Raw genomic sequence first — 27,719 nt, forward strand, 5'->3', positions numbered from 1 at the left:
TGGTGAGAGGAACAAAATAACATTGGAATTTAATCTGGAAAAATATAGGCAAGCAACACGGGAATTCAGGGGCAAGATTAGAAAGGCAAAGGCACAAAAAGAGATCAAACTAGCTACAGGCATAAAGGGAAACAAGAAGACCTTTTATAAATACATTAAAAGCAAAAGGGAAGACCCAGGATAGGGTAGGCCCACTGCTTAGTGAGGAGGGAGAAGCAGTAACAGGAAACTTGGAAATGGCGGAGATGCTCAATGACTTCTTTGTTTCGGTCTTCACCGAGAAGTCTGGAGGTGTGCCTAACATAGTGAATACAAGCAGAGAGAGGGTAAGTTTAGAAGATAGGATACACAAAGAACAAGTTAAAAATCACTTAGGAAAGTTAGATGTCAGCAAGTCACCAGGTCCTGATGAAATGCATCCCAGGATACTCAAGGAGCTAATAGAGGAGGTATCTGAGCCTTTAGCTATGATCTTTGAAAAATCATGGCAGACAGGGGAGATTCCAGAAGACTGGAAAAGGGCAAATATTGTGCCCATCTATAAAAAGGGGAATAAGAACAACCCAGGAAACTACAGACCGGTCAGTTTAACGTCTGTCCCAGGGAAGATAATGGAGCAGGTAATTAAGGAAATCATATGCAAACACTTGGAAGGTAATAAAGTGATAGGGAATAGCCAGCATGGGTTTGTGAAGAACAAGTCATGCCAAACTAATCTGATAGCTTTCTTTGATAAGATAACGAGCCTTGTGGATAAGGGAGAAGCGGTGGATGTCATATACCTAGACTTTAGTAAGGCATTTGATACAGTCTCGCATGAGATTCTTATTGATAAACTAGGCAAATATAACTTAGATAGGGTCACGATAAGGTGGGTGCATAATTGGCTGGATAACCGTAGTCAGAGAGTTGTTGTTAACGGTTCTAAATCCTGCTGGAAAGGGATAACAAGTGGAGTTCCTCAAGGGTCTGTTTTGGGACCCGTACTGTTCAATATCTTCATCAATGATGTAGATATTGGGATAGAGAGTACGCTTATTAAGTTTGCAGATGATACCAAACTGGGTGGGGTTGCGACTTCTTTGGAGGATAGGGACATAATTCAAAATGACCTTAGCAAGTTAGAGAAATGGTCAGAGGTAAACAGGATGAGGTTTAATAAAGAGAAATGCAAAGTGCTCCACTTAGGAAGGAACAATCAGTTCCATACATACAAGATGGGAAGCGACTGTCTAGGAAGGAGCATGGCGGAAAGGGATCTAGGGGTCATAGTGGACCACAAGTTGAATATGAGTCAACAGTGTGATGCTGTTGCAAAAAAAGCAAATATGATTCTAGGTTGTATCAACAGGTGTGTTGTAAGCAAAACTCGTGAAGTCATTCTGCCGCTCTACTCTGCACTAGTTAGGCCTCAGCTGGAGTACTGTGTCCAGTTCTGGGCGCCACATTTCAAGAAAGATGTGGAGAAATTGGAAAGGGTACAGAGAAGAGCGACAAGAATGATTAAAGGTTTAGAGAACATGACCTATGAAGCCAGGCTTCATGAACTGGGCTTGTTTAGTTTGGAAAAAAGAAGATTAAGGGGGGACATGATAGCGGTTTTCAAATATCTAAAAGGGTGTCACAAGGAGGAAGGAGAAAATTTGTTCCTCTTGGTTTCTGAGGACAGGACAAGGAGTAATGGGCTTAAAGTGCAGCAGGGGAGGTTTAGATTGGACATTAGGAAAAAATTCCTAACTGTCAGGGTGGTCAAATATTGGAATAAATTGCCAAGGGAGGTGGTGGAATCTCCCTCTCTGGAGATATTTAAGAACAGGTTAGATAGACATCTGTCAGGGATGGTGTAGATGGAGCTTGGTCCTGCCTTGAGGGCGGGGGGCTGGACTCGATGACCTCTTGAGGTCCCTTCCAGTCCTATTATTCTATGAAAATGCAAACTAGTATATCTGAGTAAGGATGTTAAGGACTAGTTGACTATCCGATAAGCAAATGCTTACCTGATGGTCAGTCAACTAGTTGATCCCCCCTCCCCTCCTTGCTGCCTCTATCAGGGTATGGCTATGCTAGCCACCCTAGTTCGAACTAGGGTGGCTAATGTAGTAATTCGAACTAGTCCGTGCCGCATGTAGCCACGGGCAGGGAGTTCGAACTACAGGGCATTTAAAAATGGCAGCGCCCAGGAACATGCAAATGAAGCCCGGGATATTTAACAAAATTGGGCAAAGTGGCTTTAGGCTGTACGTGCAGAATAATCATGCTACGTAGCAAAGAATTAATGATCCTTCTGTATAGGACTGGCAAGATTGCACCTATCAGTCTGGGGAATCTGAAGGACCAGGGTCAGCAGGGGATCTGCCCAGCAGAGGAAGCAGGTGGAGTTCCGCAGGAGGGGCAATCTTCACACCTGGGACACCATGCTGGCTCTCTGCACATCTCATCTCCTCAGTGCTGCAGCTGTACAAGCCACCTAGCAGCTGTAACCCTTCCCACAAGCAGGAAGTGGAAAGCTGAACCTCTTGAGTACTGATATACCTGACGGACAGAATCCTCCCCAATACTGGCACTTCAATGTCTAGGACTATAGGGCTGTTCCCAGGTAGGGCTGTTCCCAGAGAGGTGTGGGGCCCTGGGCAACCCCAACCCCAACCCCACACCCTGTCCCTGCTCCACTCCTTCCCCTCAGTCCAGCTCCTGCTCACCCCACCTCTTTTTGCATCTCCACTGCACCCCTTCCCAGAGAGACGTAACCCAGATGATTGCCTAGGAAGGAGGTTGGTGTGGGGAGGCAGCAGGGGTCGGGGTCCCCTCATTTACCACAGCTTCAAGAGCTGAAGGAAGTGGAAACACCCAGCAGCCTGCTCTACTCTGATGCCATCTCCAAGCCAGGGAAGCAGGAGCCAGGGCAATGTTGGCAAAACAGAGCTGGCTGCCAGGCTGCTCCACTTTCCATGGCTCCCACTGCTGTGGTGAATGCAGGTGGCCCAAACCCTGCTGCTGCTCCACCGTAGGCCCCCAGCCAGATAATTCACCAGGCCACCATGGACCCTACAACAAAAGTTATCCTAAATAATAGAATATTGGGGTGGCCACTTTAGGGCCCCCAAAAGAACATGGCCCAGGGCAGCCACCCAAGCCCTCCTATGGTCAGAACGGTTGTGCTCCTAGTTACTCCTACAGTACAAACAAACAACAGAAGTGGCAGCAAGGAAAAAGGTGAAGAAGTGGGCCATAGGGAGTTATCATATACAGAAGTGTGAACTAGGGATGTAACACTTTTTTTTTAAATTACTAAATGTGTAGCCAGTCGAATTTCTGTCGGTTACACGGTTAACCACGGCTGCCAGGAACATCATGGTTATCAGCCCCACGGGGCTGCTGAGGTCCCACAGCCGACATGGCTACTGCAGCACCCCGTCTTGCATGGCCACTGTGGCTGCTGCAGCTCCTGTGGCACCACAGGCTCCCTGTCCTGTGGGGCTGCCAGGTCTGCCTCAGCTGTTGGTACGCCCAGCAGCCCTATGAAGAATGTAACCGGTGCTGGTAAACAACAAGCATCAGCTGATCTCTTATCTGGTTACACTCTTACATCCCGGCTGAACAGCCGCTTTTGCGGAAAAACTTGCCAGCTGTCTACACTGGCCGCTTGAATTTGCACAAGAACACTGACGATCTCACGTAAGATTGTCAGTGTTCTTGCGGAAATGCTATGCTGCTCCTGTTCGGGGAAAAAGCCCTCTTGCACAAATGTATCTGCGCAAGAGGGCCAGTGTAGACAGCTAAAAACTGTTTTGCACAAAAAAGCCCCGATGGCGAAAATGGCGATCAGGGCTTTTTTGTGCAAAACCACATCTAGATTGGCACGGACGCTTTTCTGCAAAAAGTGCTTTTGCAGAAAAGCGTCCGTGCCAATTTGGACGCTCTTTTCCGCAAATGCTTTTAACGGAAAAACTTTTCCATTAAAAGCATTTGCGGAAAATCATGCCAGTCTAGACGTAGCCCCCTAGTATAGACACCGGATTCCTACAATACAGGATACAGTGGTCTGTTGGATTCTATCTCAGAGACATCTAAAACTATGGGGCTTCATCAGCCTCAAGATGGACCATCAAAACAGAGCCTCTGTCCCAACAAAAAAGGTGCATCTGACACACAGCTGGCAGGAACAAGAACTTGGAAAAGAACACTCCAGCTGAATGACTATTATGGCTGGCTTTTCTTAAATTCATTTTAATTATTTTTATGTATTTATTTACTGTGTTCACTTGCTGAATGCTATTGTTCAAGAAAAAAAGGAACCAATTTCAGTGAATACTGAGTATACAAAACAGCCTAGGAGCAACTGTGGAAGTTTTCCCATAGAGTTCTGCCAAAGTAAGCCCCCGTGTTTCCACTTCTAACCTCTCAGAAGTAGACTGACAATCAAGAATTCTGTGGTTTAGAGATAGGCAAACATCCACTAGTGACTACATTTTTAATCTGGTAAGGTGCTGTCATAGATTTAAAAGAGCTTGTTAGGGTTTTTAAAACCCTAGCACCTCTCATTGTGTACTCAGTACTTCACAGAATTGAGTCCAAAATGAGAACCATTAATTCTCCTCCACCTCCAATTAGTGATTATATCAAATATAATTCCTGGAGTTCAGAGGTGAAATATTAATCTGTCTTCCTGAAATAATACGGTATTTTAAAATATTGTATATTAAATATATTTCTAACTGCCAGAGCTAGAGCTTTCACATCTTTATAAACTCCATAAAAACAGAATGCCCATCTGGTGTCAATCCAGGAGGGTGACTCCCTGTTAAAAAACTATGCAGTGGGTACCATACTGAGCAGAACATTACTTCATTAGCAATGGGTTTGCTGCAAACCAATTTACTAGTAAGGGATATACCAGAATAACTCCAAGAATGGACACTCTGGCTGCCACAGTTGATCTTCCGGGGTTCGATTTAGCGGATCTAGTGAAGATCCACTCATTCAAACTAAGAGGTCACTCCTGTCAGCAATCCTGCTCCTCACAAGGAGTAAGGGAAGGCAATGGAAGAATTTGCTCCCGTCGACTTCTCACTGTGTGGGCAGCGCAAAAATGCAATTTAAGATAGCTCAATTCCAGCTACATAATTAACACAGCTGGAGTTGAATATCTTAAGTCAACTTTCCTCTTTAGTGTAGCTCTGGCTTCTGATCCTGCAATAAAATTGCCTTATTCCACATTATTGCCTTATTCTGGAAGTACAACACACTACTTCAGAATAAAGCAGTGTTATTCCAGAATTCAGGTGTTTACACTGGGAGTTAATCAGGAATACTTAATCTGCTTTAAATTCACATCCTATTTTATTCTGGATTAATTTTCATGCCTAGTCAATCCCTTAAGGGTAATATAATTGGCCCATACAATTGTTATGGGAGTATTCTCAGCTCCTTGAATCCTGAATTCTCTCATATTGCTTCACTGCAAACTTAGAATATAGTTTCCAAGACTAAAATCAACTATGTATTAGTTTTCAAATATCCTGGCTTTTGGGGATCATAATTTGTGCTTTTATTCATTATTCTATTATAGCTGATAATTTTCCTTATTCTCTGCAGTCCATTTTCCTTTTGGTTATCAAGAAGCACAAAGTACTGTACTTCTAATAGTCACATAGGGCTTTGTGATAGGATGGACTAGGCCCTGAAGCCTCCTGCTGGATGCTCTGTGGCCCTATTACACACCACTCCAGAAAAAGGGTAGTAGAGAAGTCCTCCAAGCTCCCCAGAGCAGCAGCATGAAATGCAGCCAATCAGGGCCCAGCAAGCTAGTATAAAAAAGGCTGCTGGGCCACACCCAGTTAGTTCCCCTCTGGAGCTGTAGGGCTGTGTCCAGACTCAAGGGTTTTTTCGAAAAAAGTAGCCTTTTTTCGAAAAAACTTCACTTGCGTCTAGACTACAGCCACGTTCTTTCGAAATTAAATCGAAAGAACATGGCTTTTCTTTCGACGGCGGTAAACCTAATTTCACGAGGAAGAACGCCTTTTTTCGAAAGTGCTCTTTCGAAAAAAGGCGTTCTTGAATGCAACAGGGTATTTTCGAAAGAGAGCATCCAGACTGCCTGGGTGCTTTCTTTCGAAAAAGCGGCTTGCTTTTTCGAAAGTACTGGTTGCAGTCTAGACGCTCTTTTTCGAAAGTGGCTTTTTAGAAAGATTCTTTCGAAAAAGCCTCTTTCGAAAGAGGCTTGCAGTCTAGACGTAGCCCTATAGGAGTGTGGACGGTGTGGCTGACAGAACTGCAGAATCCTGGGTACGGTGTTGTTTTCAGGAGCCAGACAGTAGTTCTGAGAGTCCCCATCTATTAACCATTCACATCCCTACTACAAACAGCATACATATAAGACATTTGTATGTACCCATGAGAAAAAAAGATGACTGCATGTATTAATCTAAAAGCGTCAGAGGGGTAGCTGAGTTAGTCTAACTGGAAAAACTTAAACAACTAATAGACTTGCAGCACCTTAAAGACTGACAAAACATGTAGATGGCATAATAAGCTTTTGTGGGCACAACCCACTTCTTCAGATGAATGGAGTTATTAAAGGTCCAGTTTCTAAATAAATAGGGGATGGGGGGAGGGAAGAGAGAATAGTAACAAGGAGTCCCATGGCACTTTAAAGATTAACTAATATATAAGGCCATAAGATTTCATAAGGTAAAAATCACTTCTTCAGATGCCTGAAGAGAAAATATAAGAAAAAGGGAAGAGATACAGAGATGGGAGTGTGACATCAGTGCTAATTAAATCAATGTGGGATGTGTCTCACCTCTAACAAAGGTAAGAGTATGTGAAGGGGAAGTTATCTATTATAGTGAGAGAACCATTCCATGTTTCTATTTAAACCTCTTTTTATGATGTCAAATTTTCATATGAATTCCAGCTCAGTAGTTTTTGCAATCTGTTTCTGAAGGGTTTCCCCGGCCCCCTCATCCCCCGCCCCTGAAATGGCAACTTGAAAGTCAGTAACTGTGTTAAGGGAAGTTAAAGTGCTCTCCCATTGATTTATGTACATTACCATTCTTGATGTCTGATTTGGGTCCATTTATTCTTGTGTGTAGAGACAATCCAGTTTGTCCAATGTTCATGGCCAAGGGTTATTGCTGGCACATTATGACATATATTCCATTAGTAGATGTCCACGTAAACAAGTTTTTGATAGTATATGCTGATGTAGGTCGGTCCTGTGATGGTGTCACTAGAGATACATGTGTAGACTGAGTTGGCAGTGGGGTTTGTTGCAGGGACAGATTCCTGAGATTGAATGTGTCTACACAGCACCCTAAAGTCAACGTAAGATACGCAATTTATGCTATGCAAATTGCGTATCTTATCAAATCTATTTCCAAATAGCTTAGTTTTAAATTCGGCACGTTTACACAGTGTCAAATTTCAAAATATCGTGCTATTCCAAGACATCCCTTAACCTTTATGGAACGAGGGTTATCGGGATGCCGAAATAGCACACCCATTATTTCGAAAAATATTTCAAAGTAACAGGTGGATGGTGTAGACAGGGGGTAGCCATGCAGTGTAGATGTACTCTTAGTGTTTCTATAGTGGGGTGTGAAGTTGATGGTGAATAGTAGCACATGTTCAAAGCCAGGTAGCTACATAGCACAGATGAGGAAGGACTGGTCAAGCAGGTCTTACACAAAGAAATGAGCTTTTACCTCGATTTACATATAAGTTGTAAAGAGTGTCCTAGGACACAATAGGGGGAAGACAGGAGACAAGAAAAATCTGCATATCAGCAAACAAGTAAGAAGAAACAACATGCAAAATTGTTCACTCCCTCCTTTACTGTTTGAATGAACTTTAACTAAAAGTTGGCCTCAGGAAAATGCATTTCAAAGGGGAACTGAACTATAAAAGCAAGAGACAAAAAACATCCCAAGTTATCTCTTCCTATCCATCTCTCACTCTTTCAGAAAAGAAAGCAAATCTGTCCACTTGACTTTGGGGAGAAATCCTGACCTGAAATCTGGTCATCCCTGTTGCTGGAGGCATATGGCAAGAACTTCACCTTGACCAACCCTTGTTCAGTTCAGGAAACATTTTATCTTTATTCCTTTTGTAACAATTTCTGGCTTTTATGCCTTATACCTGTACTAGCTTAAAACTTTTCTCCTTGTAGTTAAATACACGTTTTATTTTTTAATCAAAATGAATCCAGCATTTATTAAACTAAACTGTGTGGATAACACCATTTAAGATAGCAAACTGTTGTATATGCTGATCCCCTTAGACAATAGACCAAATGTGCCTTGACTGTCCAAAAGAAGGCTGGACAGTGCAGAATACACATTTGGTGGGTATTTGGGACTGGGCATGTGCTGAGGTCCCCTACAAGTGGACCCCAAGAAGCCAGAATATAGCTGGAGTTTGCTGACAAGCTGTTGGTGCTAGAGTTGATAGACTAAGGCTGTGACTATACACAGACATTCAGAGTTTAACATGCAGTCTGTTTAAGAGAAGTCCAAGGTTGGGAGCTACAATAGCAAAGCATTGTAAGCCTGGCACACCAAACTGCAGGGCAAGAGTGACATAAACCTTCACTGCTCTAGATTGCACCCTGGAACATCATACCAAGAAAGTACTTCTACATTTCTTCTAAATTTAAGAACAGGTTAGCATTGGAAAGGCAAGGAAACTGAATGACCGTGAGCAGCTCTGAGTTAGGAACCACAGGAGCAACCAAGACTGAGATGGCTTGAACTGCACATTTATCTTATTAATTTGGGGCAAATAAAGTTGGAAGTAAAAAATTCACCCTATTCCTCAGTGTGAGGATGATCTTTCAGTGGCACAGACATGATGTTGGGGGTGCTACATGCCATGCCCTCATTGCTATAGTCCCTGCAACAGGGAAAAGAGCATGCTGCTCAACATCCATATGTCACACTAATCCTCAGCTGCATTTTGGAACCCTTATTACAGTGGTCAGCAACCAGTCGATCGCAATCGACTGGTTGATCGCGGAGGCACTGCCAGTCGATCTCAACACGGTGTTCCCAGCTACCTCTTGCTCCCCCTCTCCCACACACACTGAGGAGCCTGCGCTGGCACTATAGCCTCCCACCTCTCGCAAAACTGGAGCCAAAGCCGGCTTCCTATGGCAGCTGAGGACGGGGGCGGGGGAGAAGTCCTGTAGCTCCATGTCAGATCCAGCTTCTCAGGAAGGGCACACTGCTCCTCCCCTCTCCACAGCTCTCTTGTCTTGCTTTCCTTCCCCTGTGCACTAGGGAGGCAGGGTCAGGGGGAGCTTTAATAAGGATCCGGAGCAGCTGGTTTTCTTAAAGTAACTAAACTGCATGTGCACTTCTTCCAGCACTGCCTGCAGATCCTTCCCGAGAGATACTTGTCTCTGGAGAGCCCCAGTACCGGCTGAGCTGCCCCTGGCCAGACACCCCACTCTTCCCTCTTATCCCCTGGCCAGACACCCACCAGCACCCTGTTCCTGGCCCCTCTCTCCTGGCCAGACACCTACCCCCAGCTTGCTCCTGTACCCTATTTTCCACCCAGATTCTGCACCCCCATCCCTATCCTATTCACTGGCAGCTCTGTCCATACACTGCATCCTTCCTACCCCAGGCCCTAGGGAGGTCCACAAAATCCATTAACCCTGTAACCCCAAAAGAGTTAATCTGGCCTGAGGCCTTGAACCTCAGTCATAGAATCAAAGAGCTGGAAGAGACCTCAGGAGGTCACCAAGTCCAGCCCCCTGCCCAAGGCAGGACCAACTGCAATTAAATCACCCCAGCCAGGGCTTTGTCAAGCTAGGACTTAAAAACCTCTAGAGATGGAGATTCCACCACCTCCCTAGGTAACCCATTCCAGTGCTTCACCACCCGCTTAGTAAAACAGTTTTTCCTAATGTCCAACCTAGACCTCTCCTACTGTAACTTGAGGCCACTGCTCTTTGTTCTGCCATCCATCACTACTGTGAACAGCCTCTCTCCATCCTCTTTGGCACCTCCCTTCAGGAAATTGAAGGCTGCTATCAAATTCTCCCTCACTCTTCTCTTCTGCAGATTAAATAAAACCAAATCCCTCAGCCTCTCCTCATAGGTCATGTGTTCCAGCCCCCTAATCATTTTGGTTGCCCTCTTCTGGACCCTCTCCAATATCCACATCCTTTCTATAGCGGGCGGCCCAGAATTGGACACAATACTACAGATATGGCCTCATCACAGCCGAATAAAGGGGAATAATCACTTCTCTAAATCTGCTGGCAATGCTCCTCCTAATGCAACCTAATATGCCATTAGCCTTCTTGGCTATAAAAGCACACTGTTAACTCATATCCAGCTTCTCATCCACTACAATCCCCAGGTCCTACCTATCTCTCCATGGGGCTGGAGTGCCAGAGGAGTGAGGTATCTCAGTTGGGGCCACATCAATGAGGCCTTTGGGGTTCTGGAGGGGTTGGTTTTTTGCATCTCACTTGTGTGGTCCCCAACTGATTTTTCTGTGTGTCACTGGCCCCTTGACCCAAAAAAGGTTCCCCATCCCTCACCCCTCCAATAAAGACAGACAATGTTGAAACATTTTGTGTTCAACATAATATTTTATTTAAAAATGAAGCCTGGCCAACAAGCCCCCAATTGGGGTCAAGCCCCCATTTGGCCACAGCACCATAACACCCCTGCACATCACACACACCCCAACCCTGAGCCCATCATACACCTGAACCCTGCCCTGAGCCCCCCACATCCTCAAACTCCTGCACCACCCACATCTCCAGTGTTGTGCCACAACACGCCTGCACCACCAACACACTGCGAACCTGTGCCCTTAGCCCCTCATACAGCCCAGCCTAAACTTCTACACACCAATATCCACAAGTCTGCAACTTGCTCAGCTCCCTAACCCTCCACCTGACCTCAACACTCCTCAGTTTGGAGCCCCCTCCCTGAGCCAGCATCTCCTTCTCCACCTTCTCCTGTATCCAAATTCCCTCCCAGAGCTTGTACCTCTCACCCCTTCCCACACCCAAATCCCTCATTCCCACCTCAGAGCCTGCACCTCCTGTCTCAACCCAGGGAGAGTGAGTAAAGGCTGGGGACAGCAAGTGATGGAGAGGAGGGGAATGGAGAGGGCGGGCCTCAAGGAAGGGGTAGGATCCTGGGGAAGAGATGGAGTAGATCTTGGCTTACCTTGACATTTAAAAAGTGATGTGGGTGTAAAAAGGTTGGAGACCACTGCCTTATGACCACTGCAGCCTGGCATGAGTAAGAGAACACTTCATACTACCCTACCACAGGGCAGAGTCCATGCACCGAGGCAGCAGGGCAGTAACACAGGCGCTTTAAGCCATCTTTGCACACTACTCTTTGACTTACATTCAGTATATTTTAACTGCACCCAAGGATTTGTCCCTAAGGCTTCAAACCCCACAACTATCCACACTCACCTCCCCCATCATCATGATGCAAGACCCAATCCAGTAGGATTTCACTGCCAGTCATTGACTAAGTCATACAATAGGGGTAGCAAACCATGCAGATTGCAGACATATTAATTTCGAAGCATGGGGGAGTCAGGGAGTGCAGGGTAGAATTAATATTTTCCCAGGACAAAACAAGTACTGGTATGCAAATAAGCAGGGCACTATGCTCCAGAAATCTTTTGTGTTGTGCTGCCACAACAACCAGCTCCTGAATACTTGGTGTGCTCAGCTTGCCAATTCCTCGAATTCTCTTCCAACTCACAGCTAATTTGTAGACTGTCTGACAAGAGAGAGATTTTGAGGGAGGGGAGGAGGAGAGCAGGGTAAAAAGTTATTTTGGATGTCTCTCTCACAAGCTAAAATTGTGGAAAGCTTTTACCACATTTAGCCTCAGGATGGCCTTCATCACATTTCATAACTTAGCTGAATTAATTTTGGCATTTTGAAACAAAACTTTAAAATGTCGAATAGAACAAAATTTGCTTGATGGTTGTTTTTCAAATAGCCATCGGTATTTTTCTTCTTAGCCTAAAATATCCATTTTAAAACTGCCACAAACTATTGAATAAACAATTTATACATACTATTTTGAAGCACATACTACCTGGTGGTTATGTCACCATACAAACTTCAGCAAATGTGTTTTTACACCAAGTAACTTTTACAGATTAACATGTCTAGCATTAAGAATAGTTGAAGTTAAAAAACAAACACAAACAAAAAATAATCGAGTTTAAAAATACAAACAGTGTGACAAACTAGCAAACGCTGTGTTTTCTAGCACTTCTATGATTAGGTTTGGTTTATATGACATTAAAATGACCTTTAATTATCAGAATTGCATCCCACATTTTGGCCTAGTTTTAGCCTAATTGTTGGACTCCCTGAAATCTGCTTGTGGTCCCCCTGGAATCTCCCCAGTGCTCCAGAGGGAATAACCAGAACAGGCAATTGTCAAGCGATCCATCCCCTGCCACACGCTCCCAGTTTCTGGAAATCAGAGGCTAGGAAAAGCAGGTGCACAGGGTGACATCCCTGATCATCTTGACTAACAGCCACTGATGGACCTCATCTTCGTGATGAACTTATCTAGTTAGTTTTTTAATCCTGTTGTAAGCTTGGCATTTGTAATACCCTTTGCCAATGAATTCTGGTCTTTTTAATATCTCCTCATATGGAAGCTCACCCATACTCATATGCATTTTGTTGTCCATCTTTTCCAATTCATACGTTTTTGAAATGAGGTGACCAGAACTGCATTCAAGCCATGAATTTATATAAAATTATGATATTGTTGGTTTTTTAATCTATCCCAGTGGTTTTCAACCTTTGTTCTGTGGACTTCCCCAGGGGTTCATGGACTATGTCTAAGGATTCAGTAGAAAACAGACTGAAGAGAATACAACTATGTATACAGACAACAGATTTCCTAAGGGGTCTACACCTCCAAAGTTGAAAACCACTCATCTATCCCTTTTCTAATAGTTTCTTACATTCTATTAGCTTTTTTTAATTGCTGTAGCACATTCCATGGATGTTTTCTGAGAACTATCCACAATGACTCCTAGATCTCTTTCTTGAGTGGTAACAGCTAATTTACAGCCCCCATCATTTTCTATGGATAGTTGGGCGTATGTTTTCCAATGTGCATTACTTTGCATTCATCAACACTGAATTTTATCTTCCATTTTATTGCCCAATCACTCAGTTTTGTGAGTCTGTAACTCTTTGTAATTGACTTTGAGTATAACGATCTTGAATAATTTTGAATATTTGCAAATTTTTCTACCTCAGTGATTACCTCCTTTTCCAGATCATTTATGAATATGTTAAACAACACGGCTCCAAGTACAGATCCCTAAGATATACAATTATTTATCTCCGTCCATTCTGAAACTGACCAATTATTCCTACCATTTGTTTTATGTCTTTTAAGCAATCACTGATCCATGAGAGGGACATTCATGTTATCCCATGATTGCTTTACTTTAATAACTAAAAGCTTCTGAAGGAGAAGAGATGTAATTCCAACATATAATACAAACGGGTCATTTGTTTAAAATATGTACTGTATACCAATATTCACATACTTCAAAGGAAAAATGCATCTATTAAATCAAAGTACAGTACTGATAGTTTTCCCATAACATTGCATCTCTTTTAGATGTACAAATATATGTCTTTCAAATTTCCATATGCCATACATTAATCATAGATACAATATTTCTGATATTTGGAAAGAAGTGGATCGGACTTAATTTTGTAGCCTGTCAACTCCTCCCCTTAACTTACAGAATGAGAGACTGTCCACTAGCTATAGCAGTAGCTGCAGACTACTCTTGTCATGTAATCTCTCTGCATCTCGCTTCCCCATCTGTAAACTGGGAATAATACTGTTTTCCTACCTCACAAGAATATTGTGAAAATAAATAAATCATAGGCTGAAGGGAGCTCAGATACTATAGTAAGATGAGGGAGGGACGGCTAGATAAATACCTTACAGAAGGTATTCAGGTATAGACAGACAAATCATTGTTGTATAATGCAAGACCTGATCACGTCAACCACCACAGCTAAGTCTTCTCAGTACAGGCAGTCCCCGGGTTACATGGATCCGACTTACATCGGATCCCTACTTACAAACGGGGTGAGGCAACCCCACACTAGCTGCTTCCCCCCAGCAGACCAGGGAGACGCGAAGCTAGCGCCCCCCCCCCCCCAGCAGACCAAGGAGACGCGGAGCGGCTTTTCTCAGCAGACACCTTAGCTTGAGAATAAAGGACTGAGGGAAGTGAGGTGTGGGAGAATAAAACTGAGCTCTGGAGAAATGTTTGGCTAGAGTTTCCCCTACAATATGTACCAGTTCCGACTTACATACAAATTCAACTTAAGAACAAACCTACAGTCCCTATCTTGTACGTAACCCGGGGACTGCCTGTATTCCCAACCCCTTGCTGTATGGAAAAAAAGGTCTGGAACCAAAAATCAAACTTCCATTTTAATAAGAAAATCATCCTTTGGCCATTACTAGATAAATAGCCTTTCATGGGTAAAAAAGGCTTTTGGTGTGATGACAAAGAACACTACGTGTAACATTTACAGTCTTACAACATTAAAGTCCATGGGAATTTTCCACACAAATAAGGGGCAAACACATTCAAAAATCAAATACAGAATGAATACAATAGGAAAACTAACCTCATAAATAAAATATACTTTAGCTTCCACGTAGATTCCCATACGCACTACTGCACGTACTGCAGCATTCATACCTAGAAAGATAAAGTGAATTCATATATTATGAAATTATGCAAGGTTACCTACATTTTCTAATATTAACTTGAAATACCTTTTGTCCAAAAAAAAAAAATCCAATGCTGAAGGAATTAATTGTAAACTATAATTTCTTTCTAAACAGAAAAAAAGAGCTTTTACTATAACAGATATGTACATACTGACAAGGCAACCAGCTCTTGAAGCTGAAAGGGGACAGAGTTATTTGTTTTAGCATCATAATTATATGGACACTGAATAGGTGAACTTGATGAAACAGTCAAAATATTATCAGAATAAACAGTAATTAGAAAGTGGTGACTAATAAATAACATAAGGTTGATTGGTTTGGCACCTTGCAATTTGCAAGACTTGCAGGCACAATTTAGTGATGCATCCCCACTTTCCAGAGGGGAAAGTTAGCTTTTTTTCCTGATCTAGCTTATTTACTTCCAATCCAGCTCAGCTGCACTGATGGTGTGCTGCGGAGGAGCAGAATAAAATGAGAGGAGGAGGAGTTGCAAGCCAATGCCAGCTGCTTTCCTCTTAAGTACAGAGATGTGATGTGAGTAGCACTGGCATCTTACGCCTTTGTGCGAGCATGTCCTTCAGCTCACAATGGAGCCCTTGGTACTCTCTTTGGACATACCCTGAGAAATTGAAACACTTGGCTGAACGATGTCATACTTGTGTAAATCAGTATTGATACTTCAATGTATTAAGCAGCAAATATGCTTCAAAACTATTTTATAGCAAACCCAATGGGTGTCAATCCAAACAGTCAAAACGAATGTTGTATTAAAATGGCTCTCCCCATCTTACCATGAGGAAGATTACTTGTGATAAAAGAGATGGAAAATTCCCAACAGACTCCAAGCACAAGAAACAACTACAGAGTTTCAGAAGAGGGGCAAGGAAGTTGAGATCTCTCTCTAACAGTTGATCAGCATTCTACTTGTACTTACAAATATGCACCGCATAAAGTATAGTATAGTAAGTATCTACAGTCCCCCAGATCAATTAATTACTGGAAATTTAATTAATTACTGGGAAAAAATAAACAGATAATCACTGCTACTGAGGTAGGTATGAAATAATTTCCAGTTTGAAAGGCATAAGGTGATCACACCACCAACAAGGTTGACCTGAATCTCCAAACCCACAAACGAAATCATTTATATGGCCTGTCCTCAGGCAGTCTAGAGACTGTCACTGCCAGGGAAGTATTTATAAACTCACTGAACTGCTTTGTAAATGCTGAAACTGGTCAGGGAGAACTAGGGATGTAATAGTGTAGTCAATTAACCAATAAGCACAATAAGCAAAAGCTTATCGGTTAATGCTATAGATTACACGCATTCCTTCCCCCACCAGTAAATTTTTTAGCAGGCTGGCCAGCAGCCAGGCTCAGTCCCAGCTTGTGCCAAGTCCAGGATCTACCACTGCTGCGTCTCTGCATTTAAAGTGTATTGAGAGCCAGGCGGGAAGGCAGTGCAGCTCAGTTCCAGTTCACGCTGGGACTGGGAGTTCAGATCCTGCCCCCCCCCCCTCCCCCAGTGAGGGACTGTTGCCACCCCATGCTGCTGGCTCTGTATCAGAGGCCATAACACGGGGAGACAGGCAGCCAGTCCATGAGGGGAGCTGGTTTTTAAACTGGATGCCCTTGAGGACCAGCTCCCAACGTGGCACCCTACGCTCTGCCTCTCTGATACAGAAGCAGCAGCACAGAGTGGCAGGGGGCTTCTCAGGAGTGGGGCCGGAACACACTGGCTGCCGGCCCCACCTGCAGGGACTGTAGAATAGTCGAGTAACCAATATAAATTCAGGAGGTTAACTGACTATTCAATTAACCAATATTTAACATCCCTAGGGCAAATGTCTCCATTACCCTGAAGTTTCCTCAAGTGCCTATTACTTAGGAGCACAACACAAAGTCTCTGTTATTAAACAGAAGGCTTTCATTGTGCAAGAACTAAATACTAAAACTATGTCTACTCTAGAGACCTGTACTGACACAGCTGTGCCGCTGTAAGATCTTTCCTCTAGCAACTCGATGTTGTTGGGGGAGTACTCTCCCATAGACATAATTAAACCACCCCCAATGAGTGGAGGTAGCTATGTTGGCTGGAGGAGCTACACTACTGTTTTTAGCTTGCCAGGTTTGTATGTAGCAGGCCTAAACCATGCCTCAGCTACCGTTACTCATGCTACAGAGTTTATGCTGCAATGTAGACTTGCACTAGCTTGATGAGAGCTAGTGTGAGTCTGCATAGACAAGCAAGGGAATCACATCTTTAGCCAAAATACGCCATGGAGGGATCCCCAAACATTTCTCTATTGCAGCATGGGGTGTCAGTACAGAAAACAAGAGAACCATTGCCTCAGGCCTTTATATATACTCTATGTATATCCCTACTGAAAGTCTGTAACTTGGCTATTTAATATATACGTTATCACAGCTTGATATTGTTGTGTGAGCATTACATTCTATCACTTACCATTTTTAAAGAAAGCTTGAATGTTTTTTTAGCAAATATGCTCTAGGAATTATTGTTGACAAGTTTTGTGGCATGTGTGATATACAGGTTAGATCAGATGATCACAATGGTCCCTTCAGGCCTCTGAATCTGCCTCTGTGCAGGGACTTGGGTGCTTAGCACATTTTCAGAAGTGCTGAGTACTCAGAGCTCACACTGAATAATCTGTTGCTGTTCAGTACCAAATAATCTAGTGATGTCATTACAAACCTAAACATGGCTTTAAATCCCTACCATTAGGTACAGATTGAACCTCTCTGATCCAGCACCATCGGGATCTAAACGGTGCCTGCCGAACCAGAGAATTTGCCAAACTATAGGAGGTCGATATTATCTAGCAGCATTACCAGCATTTTCACTGGTTACTCATTTCTTAGAAGACATTTAAGGGTAAATTAGAGCTAAACAACAGCACAGAACACTGAGAGCCAGGACTGGTAGCTGTAAACAAACTTTATGAAACTACGAGGCAACTTTGCCTCATCCATGATAAGTGGCCATACAATTAACTAGAATCATGTTGGACCATGGATGTTGCCAGACCAAAGAATGCCAGACCAGAGAGGTTCAACTACATCTGAATATTTTGGCCAGAGTTCATTCAAATACATAAATATATCTACAGAGGGGAACATGAAGTCTCTATCAGTGTTTGAATAGTCAAGATGTACTTTAGTAAACAATGTTTTATTTCATTACCTTTCACTTCTTACAAGCAGCATTTCCATCAGAGTATCTATGAAATGTAATTATATGATTACTACTGGAAAATGGACACACTAAGTAGTTATGAGCCTTGGGCTGCATTACTCAGTAATTGTGCACATGGAGGATTTGAACAGTGATTTAAAAACTAAACCGTGACTAAAGCAATCACTTAAAATAGAAAATCTAAAATCCTCTGAATTAACATCTACTTTTGTATTAGACCTTTGATAGCTGCTAAGATTTATCTGGCAATTTTTAGCCCCAGTGAAGATGGAATAACCCATATCTGGCTAAATGTCATGAAATGATGACTGAAACAGATGCATCAATATCTGGATATTGTCTGTTCAGTTATATTTATATAATTCTCAAACCAAGGTTATATAAAACATTACAGAAGTTTTTATTTTTTTGCCAAAAGCTGAAAACACAGAAGTAAAAGGTATTCATTCTGCGTGCCGACACACTATTCTATGCTGTGCCTACATACCACGAGTTGTTACAGCATAGCAGCATGAGGGAGGTTAAAACATCATCTCCTACTCAAATTTGACAGACCCCGATCTTAAAAAAAAATACCTAAATATATGCAAAAAATCATACTGCGTCCCCAACTGAAGAAAGAACTTTAACTTTAAACAAGTGTCATTAACTTAACTTCAACATAAGTTGAAGTGCTGGCCTAGATAAGAATGCTTGCCTGAATCCAGTCTATAGTTTTTAATACAGCATGATGCACTACAACTGTTGCCATGTCTACACCACCACCTATGATGGCAAAACTTAAGTTGCTCAGGGGTGTGAATGTTCCATCCCTTAAGAGTGACATAAGTTACACCGGCATAAGTGGTAGTGTAGTGCTTTGAGTGACTGCAAGATGTTTTGGGGATATACTCCTCTTCTCTGAACCCTCTCCACTAAGAGACTTCTATAATATAAATATATACAATAGCATTTCTTCTATACAGGCAGTCCCCGGGTTACACGGATCCGACTTACATCGGATCCCTACTTACAAACGGGGTGAGGCAACCCCGCACTAGCTGCTTCCCCCCAGCAGACCAGGGAGACACGAAGCTAGCGCCCCCTCCCCCAGCAGACCAGGGAGACGCAGAGCGGCTTTTCTCAGCAGACACCTCAGCTTGAGAATAAAGGACTGAGGGAAGTGAGGTGTGGGAGAATAAAACTGAGCTCTGGAGAAATGTTTGGCTAGAGTTTCCCCTACAATATGTACCAGTTCCGACTTACATACAAATTCAACTTAAGAACAAACCTACAGTCCCTAACTTGTAAGTAACCCGAGGACTGCCTGTACTGCATATTTAGGTATGTCTAGACTACATGCCTCTGCCGACAGAGGCATGTAAATTAGACACACCAACATAGTCAATGAAGCAGGGATTTAAATATCCCCCACTTCATTAGAATAAACATGGCCACCACGTTGTGCCAGCTCATCTGTCAGTGCAAAGCGGCAGTCAAGACGGGGATCGGTCGGCAAGGAAAGCCTTTGCCGACCGATCCCCGTTTTGACTGCTGCTTTGCGTCGACAAACAGCTGAACTGGCACAACACGGTGGCCATTTTTATTCTAAGGAATCAGGGGATATCTAAATCTCCGCTTCATTAACTATGTCAGTATGTCTAATTTACATGCCTCTGTCGGCAAAGGCATGTAGTCTAGACATACCCTCAGACAACTAAATAATACATACACATCATCTTGAGCATTTTAGGCTGATTTTCACTAATAATACCTTTTCAGCATCTTCAAAATTAAAATAAAAGTTAGCATCACTTACTTAGGAACTAATTTTTCACAAAGTCCTTTTTTTAATTAAGGAAGTAATATCTCCAAAGCACCTGATATAGTCAATACTGGAAAAGTCTGCAAGACTTTCTAATATAGACTGTACAATATTCATTTCCTATCTGTAAAATGTATGTTGAAACATGACATCAACTTTTTGGCAAATAAAATATTCTTCCAAAATGTCAAACAAACAAAATGTGTACAAATTATGAAATTCTACAATTAGGGAACAGAAAGGGGTTTGTTTTCTTTTGTGGGGGAAATGTAATGGATTGGGCCAATATAAGATTCTAAAGCAGTACATAATTAAACTGCTGCACAGGTCTGCCTATAACTGACCCAAGATCTGGGCTTTGGGCTACGTACCCCAGAAACCAATGACTATTTCATTAGTACCCAAAAGTGTGCTAGGTATTTTACCAAGTAAGTAAAAAATATGACAACTCTTCTCTTGACGAGCACAAAACTAAAAAGGCACGAGCAAAAGAAGGGTGAAGAAGAGCAGAGGCAAGTAAGTAAGTTTACTCAAATGTCATTTAGACTTTTGCTCATTGTGAGGGGTCCATCATTTTATGTTTTAAAATACAAAGAGGGAAGAGTGATATTCTATTGAAGAGGATCCACACCTCAGGAGTCAGAACTAGTGAATAAATTCACCCACTCCATAGGTGCCAGCATTTAACACCTCCATGACCAACAAAGTAGGCCCAATAGCCCAACACACCTCCTCAAGTAATTCACAATCCCAGCCCCTTCACTTGGATTATCTTCCACAGCATTGAGATCTTGAAGTTACCTGAACATTCTGTTTTGTGGTTAAAGTTACTCCAGAGTTTTAAAGAACACCAGTCTAGATTATCATCAGTCATTCCCTGAACACCTTACATTGGCCTACCAGCAAAAAGCAACCATAAACTTTTCAGCCCTAGCCAGTACAGAATTCCTTCTATTATAGAACATCCTGGGCAACTGTAATTGCTGCTCCAATACCAGCCTAATCATAATCCATACACAGACAATTTGCTTACGGGACACTTTTTGTACTTCAGTGATCTGTGAATGTCAGGATAGCTTTCGGGGTCATTGATAGTTGGCCTCGAATAGCCCTGAGGCTGTTCTACATTATGCCAAGAGCCAATTAATGACACGGCAAACCCCAGGATCTGAGGGCATAAGGGCTGTTTAAGACTTCCTTCTTAAGCCCCTCTCTCGAAAACTGAACCAACCACACTTGGATGCAGTCCAGAATTTGGCAAATCATGCTGAGTGATCATTCACAATACACATCAAGAGTCATACCCTGGCAGTCTGTCTACACTACAGAGAAGATCAAAGCTGCCACTGTCGATTGTCCAGGATTTGAATTAGCAGGTCTAGTGAAGACACTCTAATTTGAACTGAGAGGTGCACTCTGGTCAATGCCGGTAGTCCTGCTTCCAAGAGGAGTAAGGGAAGTCAAAGGGAGAATATTCTCCCTTTTACATCCCTGCACAGTGGATAGCGGCAAGTTAAGGTACTTCGATTTCAGCTGTGCAATTCACGTAGCTGAAGTTGCATATCTTAATTACTGGATTTGTTTTCTCATTTAACAGGAGGATGGCCAAAACTGTAGTACTGAAACACAGGCTACACTTTGCAGACACAAATTATTTTTAGCTTTTTCACTTACACTAAATCCCCAATATACTGCTTAAATCCACCACACAAAATGGTGGAAAGTACATCTATATTGTAAATACAATGATTAAAGCCTGATCATTTCAAGGGAGCTGTGTATGTGTATTAATACAAATGTAAATATCTTGGATTCATAGTACTATATACACACCAAAAAATCCTTAAGGAGATTAACTATTGTATATTTAAGAATGTCACATTTTGAACACTAACATCTGCTTTAAACAGAGAAGACCTGTATATTTTTCATTTAAAAATAACTACTTTTAAATTATTAAAAATACAAAAACATCAAAAGTAGTAAATTCTTGAACTTAGATTGTATGTCAAGCACCTGCGTGGAACAGTGTAGGCAGCTGCTACCTGCTGCTTCAGTGAAAATACAGATTAAGAGTGGGAAAAAAGAAGCCATCATACAGTGCAGCCAAGAAAACAGGTTTCCCTGTAATGATAGCCATTCCTCTTTCCTGTAGAAATAGATCTGTATTATGAATATTCAAGAAGTTAAAGTAAATGGGGGATGGAAAATCAATTAAAGAACAGAAAATCCTAATTTAAAACAGGACTACTTTGTACAACATAGTTCTTTTAAAACTGTTAATCTACTTGGCTAGTCGAAACCCTCTCACCTACAAACCTCATTATTCTCTCTAAATTACACTTTGCCCCATGCAGTAAAAATGACCTTGAAAGGTCATGACTCATAGTCCTCCTGTATTCAGTTCCCCTTCCAGGACGTGGTGCAGAATGGAGGTTGCATACTAAAGTCGTCTGAACTGAGCCCAACCCAGTTATGTAAATGAGTTAAGGGCAACAATGATGTTCTTGATATGCAAAAGATAGAGACACTCATGCCCTAAGGTGGGACTTAGTCGCTGTGGTCATGAAAGAAATGACACGATCTTGCCTACAAAACATACGGGCCGCCAGCCAAATCTTTACAGAACAGTCAGGCCGGTGGAGCAGGACTCGCCAAATGCTCCTCCCCTGTTTTGCTACCCTTTGCAGATAATCGAATCAAGAGCGGATTGCTTCACTGTGGAAAGCCGTTTAAATGCTGCAGTGTAGCACCCGGCAGCGACAGCGATGTAACACGTTAAAAAAGAGAGAGAGAGAGAGAGACACTGCTGCTGCCCTGGCGTTATATAATCCGCAGCCATGCGGAAGCGAGAGGCAGAGCCCCGCTTCTCGCAGGACTCGCTTGCTACGCGGCTGCGGGCAATGCACTATCGCAGTTTCAAAGGAACATGGCGATGCAGAGGCTCAGGTGCCCCGATAGCCAGCTAGGAGTTTCGCAATGGAAGTGACTCCCCGCCCCACACACGGATACAACCGTATTGGGGCAGGCGAGCGCGAGAGGAACCGAGCCAGGGGCTGATTGTTAAGGGAAGCCGCCTGCTCGCCTCGTTCTATGGTCTGGCACATCCCTTCTGCCCCGATTGGAAAGGAGTTTAACTGTTTGCTAATCCCAGGTAAAACCGCAGGACACCCCGTTACTCCCCGGGAAGAGAGGGAAAGATGCTTCTTCACCAGAGATATGACGCACAAATGAATCCGCCACGCCTGGCCGCAGATCACGTACGCACTAGAGGCGGGGAGCGAGCGAGGACACTGGTCCATGCATACTAGCATTCTCATGCGCACTAGGAACGGGAGGGAGGCGACGGGTGAAAGGGGAGACAGGCCAGGTCCCCGTACCCCAAACACACACCTATCAAAGGGAAGGGGAACGAGAGTCTCTCCTTACACATACATTTGAAGGGTGAAGGGGAGAACTAATCCCTGCCCCTCCAAACCTTTACACACCCCCGGGGGCACTCTTATCTCACCACTCCCCCACCCCAGACACGCACGTCTGCAGGAGCCATGCTTCTCTCTTCCTCCGTATCCACGTGAAAGCCTGGCGGACAGGGCCGGTCCCTATCGCAAAGGATAATACAGATTATCCACTGCACCCTCCCCTCCCCCCACGGAAAAGCTCCTGATCTGCTACTATTTCCCAGCGCGCTGCAGCAAAACTATCACGGAGCTGCGGCAAAACTAATGTCGCCAAAGAGAAGGCTCCAGGCAATGATGGCAGCGTGACACAAGAGCGAGATAATTCTCCTTCTAGAGAAGAGGCTCGAGTCCTTTGCATTTAAATACTACCCATCATCACAGCCCCTTTACCAACCCAGGGCAGGAACTGTTAATAATATACGTTAATTTTTGGGGGGTGACGAGGGAGGAAGTCTGAGAGGGGATCTCATGGCCAGGTTAGTAAAGTTCAATCGGTCAGTTCCCCTGTTTCCTGGTCACCTTTTGATTCAATTTCTTTAGGTCCTTGGTGTCTAATTCTCACGTTAAAACCCTGTTACTCGTGCTGTGGAAGGACTCCACGGACGGTTAGCGCTCGAAGGCCGCGAAGGATGTTTGCAGCTTAATGCTGCACGGGTATGAGCCACCTAAACCGTTGCCATGAATGCAAAACTCCTCCGGGTGAGTCGTGCCGGAGAGCAAAGTGAAAGGCGAGGGCTGGCACTGTCCCAGGGGCAGGCAGCTCCCCTCCTAGGTGCAATGCAGCAAGTCCCCTCATCTTCCTCTTCACACATTTTGGGCACGACCTTCCCCTCTCCCTGCCATCCCCTGAAAGGAGAAGACGTCCTGGGGATAAAGCTACTGGAGCTTGTGGAACCCTGCCCGGCAGAAAGCTGGCTCAGAAGAGGTCACACGTTTGAAAATGTGACGAGGGAGGGAGGGAGGATGAGCGGAGCTACTTGCCGCCCTGCCTCTTTAGGCACGTTCCCAGCCCAGACGCGGAGGTTGGGTAAAAAGACTCAGCAGAGCAGCCCGAAATCTGTGGGACTGCAAGGAAACAGGCCACCTTTCGCCCACCTTGCCAGCTACTGTACCTTGCACGACTAGTGTCCCATCTGCCCCCCACCTCCATGCCGCCGTGCCCAGACTCAACGTGTTCCTGCCCCAGTGTGCATTTTGCCTACCCATCCCACTGCTCCCCTGTCCCCCTGCACCTCCCACCCATGCCCACTCCACAGCCCCACGAGCACCCTGCCCCCAGTGCCAATGCCACCTGGTCCACGGAAAGACCCGCTCGCCCCTCTTCCCTGCTGCCCCCCCAAATGTACCCACATGACACTCACTACACCGCCACTCGTACTGCCCCGCCCACATATCCTCGCTGCCCAATGCAGCCCCCAGCCCTTTTCCCCACGCGCAGTCACCTTGCGCATCCCCGCCGCTGGTCAGGACCCCGATGGCTTTCCCTGCGCCCGAGAGATTCTCGAAGAACTTCTTATCCGCCGGCTGGTCCGCCATGGTGCCGAGAGGGGAGGGGGCAAGCCGCCGGCCTTGCGGCTCCCCGGCCCGGCTGGGGGATGAAGGGAGTGAGCGTGGTCCCTGGGCGGCGCCGGAGGGAGCCCCGGGCTGCGGGGGCTCTGCCCTGGGGCCGGAAGAGAAACGCTACAGCATAAGATACGCCGAGAAAAAGCAGGAGACACGCAGCCTTCACATCCCACGCCCGCCGCTGCTGGTGCTGCTACTGCTCCGGCTCCAGCCGCCTGCTCCCAGTGCTTCTCGCCCCAGCCCGGATAGCTCTGCGCTGAGCAACCAGGCTACCCCCGGCTCAGTCCCTCCGCGCCGCGGCTGCTGCTCCGCCCTCTGAAAGGCAGGGCGAGAAGCCAATGAGAGCAAGTGCGCCACCCAAGGCGCCCGGCAGCCTGCAGCGGGCGGGGCAGCAGGCTGGGATGCTGCAGCCTGGGTGAAGGGAGAGGGCGCAGGCGGGGGAGGGGGGCAGTGATGGAGGAGCCCGCAGGTGGGAGGGATGGGTGGCAAAAAGGGGGTGGGATGCAGAGGCGGCCCCCTCCTTTCCTTACCCCAGACAGGGTGCTGACTAGAGCAAGAGGGAGTGAGCTGATTTTCTGGCAAAGCCGCAGAAGGAGGAAACTGCACAGTGAGGTTCCTTTCCCCAACTCCCCCTGCTGGAGGCCAGCCCTGCGCAGCAGTCAGGCCTAGCATTGCCTGCAGGTGCTGAATGGAGGAAAGTGGATTGGGCCTGTCCTGGGACCCTGGGGTCGCTGTTCCCTGCTGTTGCCCTGCATGGTCTGGCAAAAAAAGGATGGGCAGTAGAGGGGTGCTGGAACAATTTGTATAGTGGAAGTGTTGAGATCCATTGAACCAAACTGTAAACAATGTGGGTGATAGTAAGCACCTCCAGCCGGGGGTGCAGCAATACCCGGAGAACCCCTACCTATTGAATAATTTATCCATAATTCTTTTTAAAAACTAATTATCACAATACCCCTGTGGAACAGGATAGGCATTTAGCGGCTGTACCCTGAGAGCAGGCTACAGCTATGTGGCACATAATACCTTCATCTCCCTTTGATCTAGATCCATCCTACTTTGGTTACAGTAGGCACTTGGGTCATTTTCTGCAACCCTAAAAGCAGGAACTGCTGGTCTCTACAAGCAAGCCACCATTACCTGCCATTCCATTAGAGAAGGGCAGTGAGGGGAACTCTATCTCTTTAGAGGCTTCAGTTTTGTCTTTTTGTGTTTTTTGGTTCAAATTTCTCTGAAAATGTTTTGCACAAATTATTAAGGTACTGGCATTGTCTATAAGGTGGTTGTTATTTCACTGCCAGTAGGCACTGTAAACATCTGAGTATTATTTATTTGTATCATAGTAGCTCCTCGAGGTTCCTGCTGAGATCAAGGTCCCATTGTGCTAGGTGCTGCACACATACATAGCCATAGGAAGTTCGTGACCTGAAATGTATACTCTTTAAATAAAGAAAACAAAGGATGGGGCTTTGTCACAGAAACGGAAATGGGGAACTGAAAAAATATCTATTTAAAATACTCTCTTTTTTCCCATTTTTGCTCTTAGATCAGGAGAATGAGAGTAAAAAAAACCCTCTTTTGGTAATATCCACATTGAATATTTGAGGGATGATTTTGTTATTTGTTTTTATTCCATCGTGAATGAATAATTTATGGATGCATACCTAGTGAATAATTTATCCATAATTCTTTTTTAAAACTAATTATCACAATACCCCATGGAAGACTGTAGTATAATTATCCTGATCACAGAGGTAGATTAAGATCCAGACGCTGCAAAGTTTTATTTATATGCTTACTTTTATGCACATGAATTGTTCCATTTCCATGACAACAATTTATGTATTGAAGATCAGAATGAGCGAGAGTGTTTGTAGGATCAAGGGCTGAGTCTCATCAAAGTTATGCGGGAAGTCAGAAACAAAATTCATATGTTAAATCCCAATCCTATGCCTTAATTACTATGAAAATTATTGGGTTTATTCGATGTGTATGCACATCCTAAATTTGGTGCTTTGTAAACAGAGGCCCTGATCCTGGAACCTTTTTACATATATGAGAATCTATACTCATGTGGCTACGTCTAGACTGGCATGATTTTCCGGAAATGCTTTTAATGGAAAAGTTTTCCGTTAAAAGCATTTTCGGAAAAGAGCGTCTAGATTGGCACGGACGCTTTTCCGCAAAAAAGCCCCGATCGCCATATTCGCGATCTGGGCAATCTACACTGGCCCTTTTGCGCAAAAGTTTTGTGCAAAAAGACTTTTGCCCGAACGGGAGCAGCATAGTATTTCTGCAAGAACACTGACAATCTTACATGAGATCGTCAGTGCTTTTGCGGAAATTCAAGCGGCCAGTGTAGACAGCTGGCAAGTTTTTCCGGAAAAGTGGCTGATTTTCTGGAAAAACTGGCCAGTCTAGACACAGCCATGTAGTAATCTCAATCAATTCAATGAGAGCATTTTCATGAGTAGAATTACTCATGTACACTGGTGTTTGTAAGTATCCCAGACCTACAAATACATTATACATTAACTGCGAAACAACTCATATGCAAAATTAATTGTGTGTGAAAAGGAGTGCACTTTTCTGCACAAAAGAGCTAACAGGCCAGTTCCACAAACCTTTGCCCATGAAAGTAGTTCCACAGTAATTACTTAAATTTAAAATTTAAAAATATTTGGATTGAGAACTTTGACGCTAAGCCATTCAAATGTTTACAATTCAAATGTTTTGTCCATATTGTCTTAATAGGCCTGATCCAACACCCAATATCTTCAGCTGGTATAAACTGTCACAGTTCCATTGAAGTCAGCAACATTATGACATTTTATACCAGCTGGGGAGCTTTCTGTATGAATCTTTCCAATCATTAACACCAGTGG

General features: G+C 44.2%; 1 protein-coding gene across 3 annotated transcripts in view; it reads right to left on the bottom strand.

Moving 5' to 3' along the window:
• PFKP (phosphofructokinase, platelet) overlaps window positions 1–25,147 on the bottom strand; it is a 93,720-nt gene extending 68,573 nt beyond the window's left edge. For 2 of the 3 annotated variants that reach the window (XM_075922709.2, XM_075922710.2), the window contains exons 1-2: window positions 24,714–25,146; window positions 14,684–14,757 (exon numbers count right to left, since the gene is read on the bottom strand). In XM_075922709.2, coding sequence (XP_075778824.1) covers window positions 14,684–14,757; window positions 24,714–24,807 — 168 coding nt within the window. In that variant the 5' untranslated portion in view covers window positions 24,808–25,146. Of the gene's footprint in view, window positions 1–14,683; window positions 14,758–24,713 lie in introns of all 3 variants that reach the window. The other variant, XM_075922711.2, reaches the window with a different exon arrangement.
• Between the last annotated feature and the right edge of the window lie 2,572 nt (window positions 25,148–27,719).

Source organism: Pelodiscus sinensis, chromosome 2 (genome assembly GCF_052426305.1).
Source record: "Pelodiscus sinensis isolate ZL-2025 chromosome 2, ASM5242630v1, whole genome shotgun sequence".
NCBI lineage: Eukaryota > Metazoa > Chordata > Testudines > Trionychidae > Pelodiscus > Pelodiscus sinensis.